At 37.3% G+C, this 13,669-nt stretch overlaps 1 protein-coding gene across 6 annotated transcripts in view; it reads left to right on the top strand.

The window, feature by feature from the left end:
• The window catches only part of AKT3 (AKT serine/threonine kinase 3), a 294,820-nt gene that overhangs the window by 193,940 nt on the left and 87,211 nt on the right, over nt 1–13,669 (top strand). For all 6 annotated transcript variants that reach the window (XR_016039635.1, XM_088845506.1, XM_088845504.1 and 3 more), the window contains 2 exons: nt 2,113–2,244; nt 13,259–13,324. Coding sequence is in view for 5 of the 6 variants with exons in the window: in XM_088845506.1 (XP_088701632.1) it covers nt 2,113–2,244; nt 13,259–13,324 (198 nt within the window). In the remaining variant the exon portion in view is untranslated. The remainder of the gene's footprint in view (nt 1–2,112; nt 2,245–13,258; nt 13,325–13,669) is intronic.

Raw genomic sequence — 13,669 nt, 5'->3', positions numbered from 1 at the left:
CCTAACAACTGGTGTGAGAGAGCCACCCAGCAGGGACCCTTCCTAGTGCCTGGGTGTGGGAGAGCCAGCCCCAGTGGGGTCTCTTCCGAGTTGCTGGGGAGGTGAGGGGCAGCGGTGGAGAGAGAGGATGCAGTGGCAGCTCCACTTCTGACATAACAATGACCCTTCTGTGGCAGTCGAGTTTCCTCCCCAAACATTCTTACTTGTGGATTTCCTCACTTCTGATCCCTCAGGCGGTCTCCTTGCAGCAGCCAACAGCAAACCTCTCCCCGGGTTTGCTCCCCAAACCCCATGTTCTTGCCCCCAGTCCCCATCTGCACTAGAAACAGATGTCTCAAGCTGGAGCACCAGGGCTGTGGTGTGGACTCTGTAGGTCTCACTTTGCCCTGCCTCCCACAGACCTGTTGTTGACCTTTCCTGATAGCCTCTTAAACTCCCCTGCTCTGCCAAATGATCTCTCCACTGGTGAGGGGGCTTCCTGAGATGTGGGAACCTCTCCTCTCCTTTTCTTTCTCCTTTCTTTTGTCCTACCTGGTTTTGCAGGGATCTTTTCTTGTCCTTTTGTGTGTCCAAGGTCCTCTGCTAACATTCAGCCTTTTCTCTGAGAATTGTTCTTTTGTAAATGTATTCTTGATGCTTTTCTAGGGAGTGATGAACCCCACATCCTCCTAACTCCTCCACCATCTTGACCTCCCCGCCTTTTCTTTAAAATTTAATTGATTTCTTTTTTCTTCTTTCTTTTTTTTGGCCACACCATGCCATGCTATATAGCAAGTGGAATTCCAGTTCCGTGATCAGGAATCGAACCCATGCTCCCAGCAGTGGAAGTGCAGATTCTTAACCACTGGAGAGACTGCCAGGGACATCCCTAAGTGATTTCTGCCCTGATCTTTATTTTATTATTTTTTTCTAGTTCTTTTGAGTTTAATTTGCTCTTTTTGTAGTTTCTTAAGGTAGAAGCTGAAGTCATTGCTTTGAGACATTTCTGACATTTACTTCAAATGGGTGGTAAAGAGGAAAGAAACACTTCTAAAAAGGCACAAAAATTTTCAATAACTTCTGATTGTCAGTAGGATGAAACCCCACCCTGTTAAATTCTTTTTGTTATTGTTTTGGTCATGCTGTGTGACATGCAGGATCTTAGTTCCCTGACCAGAGAGCGAACCGGCACCTCCTGCAGTGGAGCACCTCCTCCAGTCTTAACCACTGGACTGCCAGGGAAGTCCAATTTGTTATTTTAATATCCTTCTAAAGGAATTTAAATTTAAGACTGTAAATTCAGCATACCTCCTCTTTCATCTAAAGCCTGTTAAAATGCTAGTAAAGAAATTTTTAAAAGGGAAAAGTTCACAAAAATGAAAAGCTGGATGAGGGGAAGGCCTGAGTGAACAAACGTTATCAAATTTTTGGAAGTTTATGGATAAATAAAGCAGAACAGGATAAACATTCATAGAGGAAGCTAGAGAGAGGGGGTAGTAAAATCCTGGTAATCAACTTACTTAGAGATCAGAATCAGAAATGAAATTGAAAACAGGCAGATTAGAGACATTCTTAAAGAGTTTCATGACTTCCTATTCTGAATTGGACCACTTGTTTTCTCAGCAGATGTACTGCTATTCTTTCTTTGAACTGAGCTGCAGAATTCTTTTCAGTGTTTCTTATACACGTATCTTTCTTTTTCTTGGAGTCCATCCTTATTTTGATAGAGTACGTTCTCAAACACTCCATTCAAAAGTACTTTTCTCTTAGATATATTTGGAAATGTTTGTGGAGGACATTTTTGATTGACTCATCATGTAGGGGAGTGGCACTACTAAATCCTTAGAATACTTGGAAGTGAGTAAAGTTGGTTTTATTTTTCCCTTTGCCCTTATACTTTACTAATAATGAATAGTTGAGAGATTCTGTGCTCAAAATTATTGTCTCCACTGTCTGCAGCATCCATGGTTATGGATGGGAAAGCTGATACCAGGCTGATCCTGATTAACTTAAGTGTTCTTAGAAATTGGTAAAATTTGATTTTGAGTAGATAATGCCAAATATATACATATATGTTTACAAATAAATTTCATCAGATATTTCATATTATATATTTTAATTTGTATTTTTCAGACAATGAATGATTTTGACTATTTGAAACTACTAGGTAAAGGCACTTTTGGGAAAGTTATTTTGGTTCGAGAGAAGGCAAGTGGAAAATATTATGCTATGAAGATTCTGAAGAAAGAAGTTATTATTGCCAAGGTAATAATACAAGAGTTGATTATTAAATTTTTGTTTATGTTGTCCACATGTGTGTGTGCTCATGCACACACATGACTAGACTGTAGAAATTCCATTAAATAAACAAAATGTTGATTATAGGCTACAGCTGCATAATATCTGTATATTGATATTTATTTATAGCATTAAAATTTTCAAAAGTTTATAATATCATCTGTTATGTACAGTCTTTTATTCTTTTCAGAGGAAATTTTAGTCTGTGTTTGTTTTGGGAGAGTATTTTCGCTATATATTTGGGACCTGTGTCACTAATTATACTAGTGATTTTTTGATATTCCCCTAACAGTTTGAATTTTTTATTAAAGTAATGAATAGTATAGATTACTAGCATAGATTATTTGTACTGATAAATTTTGTATAATTGTTGAATGGAAAAGCATCCTTAGTAGATTTGAAACTACTAGAATAATAAAACTAAAATGATCGCTACTGTATGTCTGCTTAAAATTTATCACATGTGTATAAACTTTCTTGTCATGAGAACTTTGAAGATTTATTTTCCTAGCATCTTTCTAATACACATTACAGTATTATTAACTATTTATCATACTCTACATTAAATCCCCAGGAATTCTTTATTTCACAACTAGAATTTTATAGTTTTTTTTAAGTATTAAATTGAATTATACTTGGTTTATAATATTGTCTTAGTTTCATGTGTAGAGCTTAGTGATTCAGTTATCTTTTGTGATTGCATTCCATATTAAGATTATATTCCATGTTAAGTATCCCTGAGATACACAATAAATCCTTGTTACCTATCTATTTTATGTATAGTAGTTTGTGTTAATCCTATATGCCTAATTAGTCCATCTCTTCTGGTAATAAGTTTATTTTCTGTGTTTGTGAATCTTTCTGTTTTGTTTATAGAATTCATGTAATTTTTTTTAGATTCCTCATAAAAGTGATACAGTATTTGTGTTTCTGTGTCTGACTTACATCACTAAGTATAATGATCTCTAGGTCCTTTCATGTTACTGCAAATGGCATAATTTCATTTTTTCATTGTGTATATATATGTATGTATGTGTGTGTGTTTATATACATACACATATGCCACATCTTGTTAATCATCTACTTGATGAGTACTTGACATGTTTCCATGTCTTGCCTGTTGTGAATACCACTGCTGTGAACATTGAGGTGCATGTATTTTTTTTAAATTTATTTATTTTTAACTGGAGAACAATTGCTTTATCTTATTATATTAGTTTGTGCCCTATATCAATATGAACCAGCCATAGTTAAATGTAGTTTTTGTTTTTTCTGAATATATGCCCAGGAGTGGGATTGGTGGATCATATGGTAGTTCTGTTTTTAGTTTTTTAAGGAACCTCCATACTGTTTGCCTCTCTTCTTTTCACAGCTATTTGTAAGGCCTCCTCAGACAGCCATTTCGCTCTTTTGCATTTCTTTTCCTTGGGGATGGTCTTGGTCCCTGTCTCCTGTACAATGTCACGAACCTCCGTCCAGAGTTCATCAGGCACTCTATCAATCAGATCTAGTCCCTTAAATCTATTTCTCACTTCCACTGTATAATCATAAGGGATTTGATTGAGGTCATATTTGAATGGTCTAGTGGTTTTCCCTACTTTCTTCAATTTCAGTCTGAATTTGGCAATAAGGAGTTCATGATCTGAGCCACAGTCAGCTCCTGGTCTTGTTTTCGCTAACTGTATACAGCTTCTCCATCTTTGGTTGCAAAGAATATAATCAGTCTGATTTCGGTGTTGACCATCTAGTGATGTCCATGTGTAGAGTCTTCTCTTGTGTTGTTGGAAGAGGATGTTTGCTATGACCAGTGCATTCTCTTGACAAAACTCTATTAGCCTTTGCCCTGCTTCATTCCGTGCTCCAAGGCCAAATTTGCCCGTTACTCCAGGGGTTTCTTGACTTCCTACTTTTGCATTCCAGTCCCCTATAATGAAAAGCACATCTTTTTTGGGTGTTAGTTCTAAAAAGAAGAGAGGCGAAAAGCAAAGGAGAAAAGGAAAGATATAAGCATCTGAATGCAGAGTTCCAGAGAATAGCAAGGAGAGATAAGAAAGACTTCCTCAGTGATCAATGCAAAGAAATAGAGAAAAACAACAGAATAGGAAAAACAAGAGACGTCTTCAAGAAAATTAGGCTTCCAAGGGAACATTTCATGCAAAGATGGGCTCGATAAAGGACAGAAATGGTATGGACCTAACAGAAGCAGAAGATATTAAGAAGAGGTGGCAGGAATACACAGAAGAACTGTACAAAAAAGATCTTCACGACCAAGATAGTCACGATAACGTGATCACTGACCTAGAGCCAGACATCTTGGAATGTGAAGTCAAGTGGGCCTTAGAAAGCATCACTACTAACAAAGCTAGTGGAGGTGATAGAATTCCAGTTGAGCCATTTCAAGTCTTGAAAGATGATGCTGTGAAAGTGCTGCACTCAATATGCCAGCAGATTTGGAAAACTCAGCAGTGGCCACAGGACTGGAAGAGGTCAGTCTTCATTCCAATCCCAAAGAAAGGCCATGCCAAAGAATGCTCAAACTACCGCACAATTGCACTCATCTCACACGCTAGTAAAGTCATGCTCAAAATTCTCCAAGCCAGGCTTCAGCAGTATGTAAACCGTGAACTCCCAGATGTTCAAGCAGGTTTTAGAAAAGACAGAGGCACCAGAGATCAAATTGCCAACATCCGCTGGATCATGGAGAAAGCAAGAGAGTTCCAGAAAAACATCTATTTCTGCTTCATTGACTATGCCAAAGCCTTTGACTGTGTGGATCACAATAAACTGTGGAAAATTCTGAAAGAAATGGGAATCCCAGACCACCTGACCTGCCTCTTGAGAAACCTGTATGCAGGTCAGAAAGCAACAGTTAGAACTGGACATGGAACAACAGACTGGTTCCAAATAGGAAAAGGTGTACGTCCAGGTTGTATATTGTCACCTTGCTTATTTAACTTATATGCAGAGTAGTACATCATGAGGAACGCTGGGCTGGAAGAAGCCCAAGCTGGAATCAAGATTGCCGGGAGAAATATCAATAACCTCAGATATGCAGATGACACTACCCTTATGGCAGAAAGTGAAGAGGAACTCAAAAGCCTCTTGATGAAAGTGAAAGAGGAGAGTGAAAAGGTTGGCTTGAAGCTCAACATTCAGAAAACAAAGATCATGGCATCTGGTCCCATCACTTCATGGGAAATAGATGGAAAAACAGTGGAAACAGTGTCAGACTTTATTTTTGGGGGCTCCAGAATCACTGCAGATGGTGATTGCAGCCATGAAATTAAAAGACGCCTGCTCCTTGGAAGGAAAGTTATGACCAACCTTGATAGTATATTAAAAAGCAGAGACATTGCTTTGCCAACCAAGGTCGGTCTAGTCAAGGCAATGGTTTTTCCCGTGGTCATGTATGGATGTGAGAGTTGGACTGTGAAGAAAGCTGATCGCCGAAGAATCGATGCTTTTGAACTGTGGTGTTGGAGAAGACTCTTGAGAGTCCCTTGGACTGCAAGGAGATCCAACCAGTCCATTCTAAAGGAGATCAATCCTGGATGTTCATTGGAGGGACTGATGCTAAAGCTGAAACTGCAATACTTTGGCCGCCTCATGCGACCAGTTGACTCACTGGAAAAGACTCTGATGCTGGGAAAGGTTGGGGGCGGGAGGAGAAGGGGACGACGGAGAATGAGATGGCTGGATGGCATCACCGACTCTGTGGACATGAGTTTGAGTGTACTCCGGGAGTTGGTGATGGACAGGGAGGCCTGGCGTCCTGTGATTCATGGGGTCGCGGAGAGCCGGACACGACTGAGCGACTGAACTGAACTGAGTGATACTGTTTGCCATAGTGGCTACACCAATTTATAGTCTCACCAATAGTATAGGAGAGTTCCCTTTTCTCCATATCTTCTCTAGCATTTATTATTTGTAGCCTTTTTGATGATAGTCATTTTGACAAGTGTGAAATGGTACTGAAGTGACAGTGTACTTCGCTGTGATTTTTATTTCCTTTTCTCTAAAGAAAAGGAAAAGAATCTGCATACCTATACAGGAGACCCAGGTTCAATCCATGGGTCACAAAGATCCCCTGGAGGAGGGCATGGCAACCCACTCCAGTATTCTTGCCTGGAAAATCCTGTGGACGGAAGAATCTGGTGGGCTATAGTCCATGTGGTTGCAAAAGAGTTGAATATGATTTAGCAACTAAACAACAGCAAAAATAATTAGTGATGTTGAGCATCTTCTTTGGAGGAATATCTGTTTAGTGCTTCTGCCCACTTTTTAATTAGGTTTTTTTTTAATTGAATTCTGTGAGCTTCTTGTATATTTTAGATATTAATTCCTTGTAAGTAGCATCATTTGAAAATATTTTTCTCCTATTCCATAGGTTTTGTTTTGTTTTGTTGATGGTTTCCTTTGCTGTGCAAAAAAATTTTAAGTTTGTTTAGGTCCCATTTTTGGTTTTATTTTTGCTTATAACTTCCTTTGTTTTCAGAGACTGACCTAAGAAAATACTGCATTAATTTATGTCCAAGAATATTTTGCCTGTGTTCTGGTCAAGGAGTTTTGTTGTGTCATGTCTTATATTTAGGTCTTTAAATTATTTTGAGTTTATCTTTGTATATGGTGTTAGGGAGTGTTCTAATTTTATTGATCTACATGCAGATGTTTAACTCTCCCATCACCATTTGTTGAAGAAGCTGTCTTTTCTCCATTTTATATACTTGCCTTTTTTGTCATGGATTGACTATAGGGCTTCCCTGGTGGCTCAGAGGTTAAAGCGTCTGTCTCCAATGCAGGAGACCCGGGTTCGATCCCTGAGTCGGGAAGATTCCCTGGAGAAGGAAACGGTAACCCACTCCAGTATTCTTGCCTGGAGAATCCCATGGACGGAGAAGCCTGGTACGCTTCAGTCCACGGGGTTGCATAGAGTTGGACACGACTGAGCGATGGAACGGAATGGACTATAGGTGCATGGGTTTATTTATGGGCTCTCTATTCTGTCCCATTGGGCTACAAATCAGTTTTTTGTGCCAGTACCATGCTGTTTTGATTACTGTAGCTCTGTAATATGGTCTGATGTCAGGGAGCATGATATTTCCCGCTCTGTTCTTCCATCTCAAGATTGCTTTGGCAATTCAGGGTCTTTTGTGGTTCCATATGAATTTTAAGAATATTTGTTCCAGTTCTATGAATAAAGTCATAGGTATTTGGATAAAAATTGCATTAAATCTGTAAATTGCTTTGGGTAGTTTGGCCATTTTAGTTATATTAATTGTTCCAGTCCAAGGGCATGGGATCTTTCCCTTTCATTGTTGAATTGTCTTCAGTTTCTTTTATCAGTGTTTTATAGTTTTCAATGTATAGATTTTTCACCTGCTTGGTATTTTATTTTCTTGATGTGATTTCAAACAGGATTTTGTTTACTTCCGCTTGTTGATGTATCATTGTAAGTGTAATGAAAGAGATTTGTGTATATTGATGTTTTATCCTGCTGTCTTGCTGAATTCATTTAGTAGTTCCACTAGTTTTTGTGTAGTGTTACTGATTTTTGTGGGTTTTGCTGTCTTAAATGATTACAGAAGAACTCACTGAGAAAGTGAAATTTCAGTGAACATTTGAAGGAAATGAGGAAGCAAACCATTCACATATTTGGGAGGAAGAATATTCCTGATAGAGGAAATCACAACCAGAAAAAGCACTGAGGAAGCAACATATTTTAAAAATAGCTAGGAAGCTAATCTAGCATGGCCTGCATAGAGTGAAAACAGTGGAGAGTTGTTTATGATAGTGGTAGATGCTGTAAGGATATTGGTTTTTACTCATTTTACTGGTCAACCTTTGGAAGTTTTTATACTTTTTTTTTTTTTTTTTACTGTATCGTGTATAGTAACATGATATAGTGTTCATTTTAATATCATCACCTTGGCTGTGGTGTTGAGAACAGACTGTGGAAGCAGGGAGCTTGTTAGGAGTTAACTGCAGTAATCCAGATAATTGATTATAGTGGCTTGCATCAGGGTATTAGCAGAGAGGTGGTAAGACGTATTAGTCTGGGGCGTATTTTGATGCAGAACCATCAGGATTGCCTGACAGATTGAATGATAGTATGGTGGCTCAGTTGGTAAAGAATTCACCTGCAATGCAGGAGACATGGATTCAATCCCTGGATTGGGAAGATCTCTTGGAGAAGGAAATGGTAACCCACTCCATTATTCTTGCCTGGGAAATCCCATGGACAGAGGAGCCTGGCGGGCTACAGTTCATGGGTTGCATGCGTCAGATACAACTTAACGATCAAACAACAACAAGTACGACATCCTTTCTATGGAGAAAAATATATGGATTTCTGACATACTGCTTGTCAAAACAGAGCAAGTACATAATGATCACTTGTCACTGTGGTTGATTAAGAATAAAGATAACCAAGGTAAAATCTTTTCCCCCCTCTTCTCCTTGCTTCCCCACCTTCTTCATCTCCTCCTCTAGGCCTCATTTATAGCTCTGGATTATTATTTTTTTTTAATGCTTTAGATGTCATGTATCTTGATTTCAACCAGCTTCATGAAGTCAGTCTTTAGAGTCTTGTGGTCAAAATGGAGAAAATAATGTGAACAGAGTTAAAGTGTGCCTGGTTAAGTTGCTACTGAGTTGTTGGAAATGACCATTGATGTTGGACTTAGATGAGATCAGTCTTGACCTTTTCACCAGCAATTTAAGCAGTTTAACTTCTGTGAACCTCAGTTGCTGCTGCTGCTGCTGCTGCTAAGCCACTTCAGTCGTGTCCGACTCTGTGTGACCCCATAGACGGAAGCCCACCAGGCTCCCCCGTCCCTGGGATTCTCCAGGCAAGAACACTGGAGTGGGTTGCCATTTCCTTCTCCAGTGTGTGAAAGTGGAAAGTGAAAAGTGAAAGTGAAGTCGCTCAGTCGTGTCCGACCCTTAGCGACCCCAAGGACTGCAGCCTACCAGGCTCCTCCATCCATGGGATTTTCTAGGCAATAGTACTGGAGTGGCTTGCCATTGCCTTCTCCGGTGAACCTCAGTTACCTCATATAAAATGGGAATAATCAAAGACACCTGCTCAGTTACTACAAGAATTAAAGGAGATGACACCCTTGGTGTCCACAGTGATAGAGATGTTCTCTTCTGTTTATCATTTGCTCCTTGTCCATCTCCCACCAAAAACTTAACTACTGAAAACCAGTAAGTGGGGAGAATGAAAAGGAGAATTTTAGACCATGATTGGTAAAGGGTAGAATAAATTAGAGAGGATTGGAAAAATGAGTATGAGGAAGACTATTCTTCTGCGTCATGTTTGCAAAAAATCATGAAAAATTCCATTCTCCCTAAGCTTCTTTCTATGAAAGAAATTAGATTTTAAAATTCATTAGTCTTTTGCCATGGATGAATAGATATGAAACTAAACTTTGAAAGCTTTTTCATGAAAACATTTTACTTATATACCCAAGCACTTTTTATTTGTAATGATGATCAACAAATGGGTTTTTAGAAAAGCATCATATTGTTTTAGCCCCTAAGTTTTATCACTGTTATTTATAACTTTTTGTTTTGACATGTTACTTTTAACTGTAATTAAAAATTATTGACATCTGTGTTTACTTTTTAGCTTATGCATACCTTATCTTCATAGCGGAAACTAATTAGTATGTGAAATACTGTACCATTAAATTTGCATTAAGGAGAAAATTTTAATTTGATCAGATGTGAAGTATGGTAGAAAATACTTTTTAATACTTAAAATATATGTGCTACTGCTAAGTTGCTGCTAAGTCAATTCAGTCGTGTCCGACTCTGTGTGACCCCATAGAGGAAAGCCCACCAGGCTCCCCCATCCCTGGGATTCTCCAGGCAAGAACACTGGAGTGGGTTGCCATTTCCTTCTCCAGTGTGTGAAAGTGAAAAGTGAAAGTGAAGTTGCTCAGTCGTGTCCGACTCTTAGCGACCCCACGGACTGCAACCTACCAGGCTCCTCCACCCATGGGATTGTCTAGGCAAAGGTACTGGAGTGGCTTGCCATTGCCTTCTCCATAAAATATGTGTACATGGTATTAATTCTGGTTTCATTCTCATAACAAAGAAATACTGTTTTAGCTTTTGCCTACCTACATCTTTACTTGACTCCTTTAATGTGGTTAGACAGATTACAGAATTTAGGAAAAAAATAATCTTTCGTGGAACTAAGGGATTTAGAAAAATGACTATTACATATAATGGGCTTGTTTCAACAAAATAGAATGAAATAGCTGTCAGAAATATTAACTGAAGTGCTAGGATATCTTTTCCAAATGGGTTTCATACTTCTCTTTTTTTAGTCTTTTCCTAGTTTACTGCCTCAGATCACTTAAAATCCTAAAGCATAACTGGTATATGTTGCCTTCTCTGACTGCATATAAAGTAATACTTCTGCTTTATCCTCTGTTGGAAGCATAAAGCTGTTAGTTTTTCACTGTTAATTTTATATCTCAAAAATATTTCAAACAATTTTTCTTGCTCCTGGTGCCTCTGCAGTCATCCTAGCCATCCTAATTTCACTCTTATACTACAATTGTCTCCTAATGGATCACTCCTGTTTTTGCTGTCCTTCTGTGAGGAGCCTGAGCAAATTTAAAAACAGATAGCAGTTGTGTGCCCCAATCCCCCAATCCTACACCATCATATTACTCAACCTGTGATCTTCCAGTAGCATTAATTTTCCTTCTTTACCCCACTTTCTCGAAGATCACTTATCAGAATTCGTAATTATTTCTTAAATTGGATATGTACCAATTTGATATGCACCAGTGTCTTCTCCACTAGCATGTCAACTCCATGAGCAAAAGAATCATGTCTTTTTTAAAAAAAATGATTTTATACTTGCACTGTTATTATTATTTAGTAAGTGCATGTCAAGGATTTCATTTTTTAATCAATGAATTCAGTTTAATAGCCCATAAAATAGCCACTTGTATAATCCTTAATCATGTATTTTGTATTCATTATATGATTCTCATAAACTTTAGCATTCCCTTGTCTTCTTTGCTTTTTCCATTAATGCTGATCACCATCTGACCAAATGGAATGATAGCTCCAGGAGGGCAGCACTTTTGTCTATGGTGTTCAGTATCCTGTCTTCAGTGGATAGAACAATACCCAGAGTATATTTGTTTTGTATTTTTTGAAAGAGTAGATGATTGCATGAGTTAAAGTCCCACATATGTGACATCTTGGAATTCATTCCTATGATAAACTGTTAAGTTTAACAAACATTTAACAACTACCTACTGTATATACTAATCATTATGGCAAGCATTGTGGGTATAGAAATTAGTTCTGATATCATTTATATTTATTATTTTTTATTAAAATGTTTGGTGTTCTAATTAATTTAAAATTTATGGTATGATATGATCGTGGTTTTCATGTTGTTTGAGCATTTAAACCTGGTTCTTATTAACCAAATAAGACTTGAATGCTTTCTTACCCATACTTTATTTCACTGGTTTTTAATACTATGTCATTATACTTTCCTTAATTGAAAAAGAGTGAAGTAAGTCAGAAAGAGAAAGACAAACACCATATATTAACGCATACATATGGAACCTAGAAAGATGGTACTGATGATCCTATGTACAGAGCAGCAAAAGAGACACAGACGTAAAGAACAGACTTTTGGAATCAGTGGGAGAAGGAGAGGTTGGGATGATTTGAGAGAATAGCATTGAAACATATACATTACCATATGTCAGTGCAAGTTTGACATATGAAGCAGGGCACCTAAAGCTGATGCTCTGTGACAACCTGGAGAAGATAGGGTGTGGAGAGAGAGAGGAGGGGAGTTCAGGATGGAGGGGACGCATGTATACCTACGGCCAGTCCATACTGATATGTGACAAAAACCATGACAATATTGTAATTATCCTCCAAGTAAAATTAATTAATTTTTACAAAAAGAATTGGTCTCACTCTCTTGAAATGGCTTTTAGCATCTTTGATGCTCGTTTATCTTCTAAGTCTAAATAAGGTCAGATGCTTTTGTAAAGATTAGTACAGTGTCCTAAAGTTTCCACTTCTTACTTATAATCTTGATTTGCTGGCAGTGTTAATAAATTGATCCAGCCAGGGCTTTGTTTAGGATCTTGGCAGAAGCAGAGACCAGAGATGTTGTGTTAGTTTCAGCATTTATCTTCCTTTCCTTTCTTCTTTAAGACGGTGTTATTTTTGAGATATAAAACATTTTTTCCAGTTCTCCATATGTTGAAGAAAATCTTCCCTAGTTCACTTTTGATGTCAAGATGAAATTTATGTACAAAATTGGGGAAATACAATCTTAGTGTATTTTTGGCTTTAGGTATATCCAGATCTTGAAAGTGTCCTAGAATAGGCTGTGATCTTTTTTTATTTTTTTTAAGAAAAACATGCTAAAAAACCACAAAACAAAAATATACAGTTTTATACTATTTTTATTTCTGAAATGTATAATTTAGTATTAAACCTCTTAATGTATACTGTGTTCCTCTTTTTGATAACTTATTTTTCTTTTAGGTAGAAGACTTACCAATGCTATGATTTTTACTGAAATATATCCTTTGTATCCCCCTGAATACAATGTAATACAAACATGGAAATATTAACTACTCCATGCCTAGCTATTAACTTACAGGACATTCTTTTCAAGGGGAAAGGCTTACTATTTCATTTTCTGTGTCCCTGGTAATTTTTGCTTATTATTATATCATTATTGATATACTTTGATAAAATATGACTGAGTTTGTACATTATAGACATCTGATTTAAATCACTAATTTGATTTTTTTTTTTTTTTGGTAGAAGAGAAGCTAAGCAATAAAGGAGCATGTGTTTAAAATCTTTTTCTGTGTCTGGGGTTTAATCTCTTCTGGTCTTAGAGAAATAGCGAAATTTTTGTATTATTTGTGCTTGGAACATATATTAAAGGTTTATTTGCCTTTTTCTTTCATAGGATGAAGTGGCACACACTTTAACTGAAAGCAGAGTATTAAAGAACACTAGACATCCCTTTTTAACAGTAAGTGACTAGAGGAAAGATGTTATAATCATAACATTTTATATTTAAGGTAGTTTTATTATAGCAATTAAGTATGACAAATAACATTTTCAGTCACATTTATTTAGGTATGCCATTTTCTTTGATTTGCAAAGTTCTTGTATGTTCCTGGTCCCAGTGAAGTGTTTTAAGATTAAGAACAACAGATAGACTTTCAAAAGGAAGAAACTTTAAGAGTTAGGATAGTTTTACTGATCATTATAATTTTAGTTTTTCCAGAAATAATGCCCATTGCTGATCTTCACAAAATGTGTTTTATATTTCTCATAAATTTTTATTTAAGTGTTCTTAAAGGAATAAATAGAC

This window comes from Moschus berezovskii, chromosome 17, assembly GCF_049115385.1.
Source record: "Moschus berezovskii isolate FMDL1 chromosome 17, NW_MosBer_1.0, whole genome shotgun sequence".
NCBI classification, from domain to species: domain Eukaryota; kingdom Metazoa; phylum Chordata; class Mammalia; order Artiodactyla; family Moschidae; genus Moschus; species Moschus berezovskii.
This window is presented reverse-complemented; position numbering and strand designations above follow the sequence as displayed.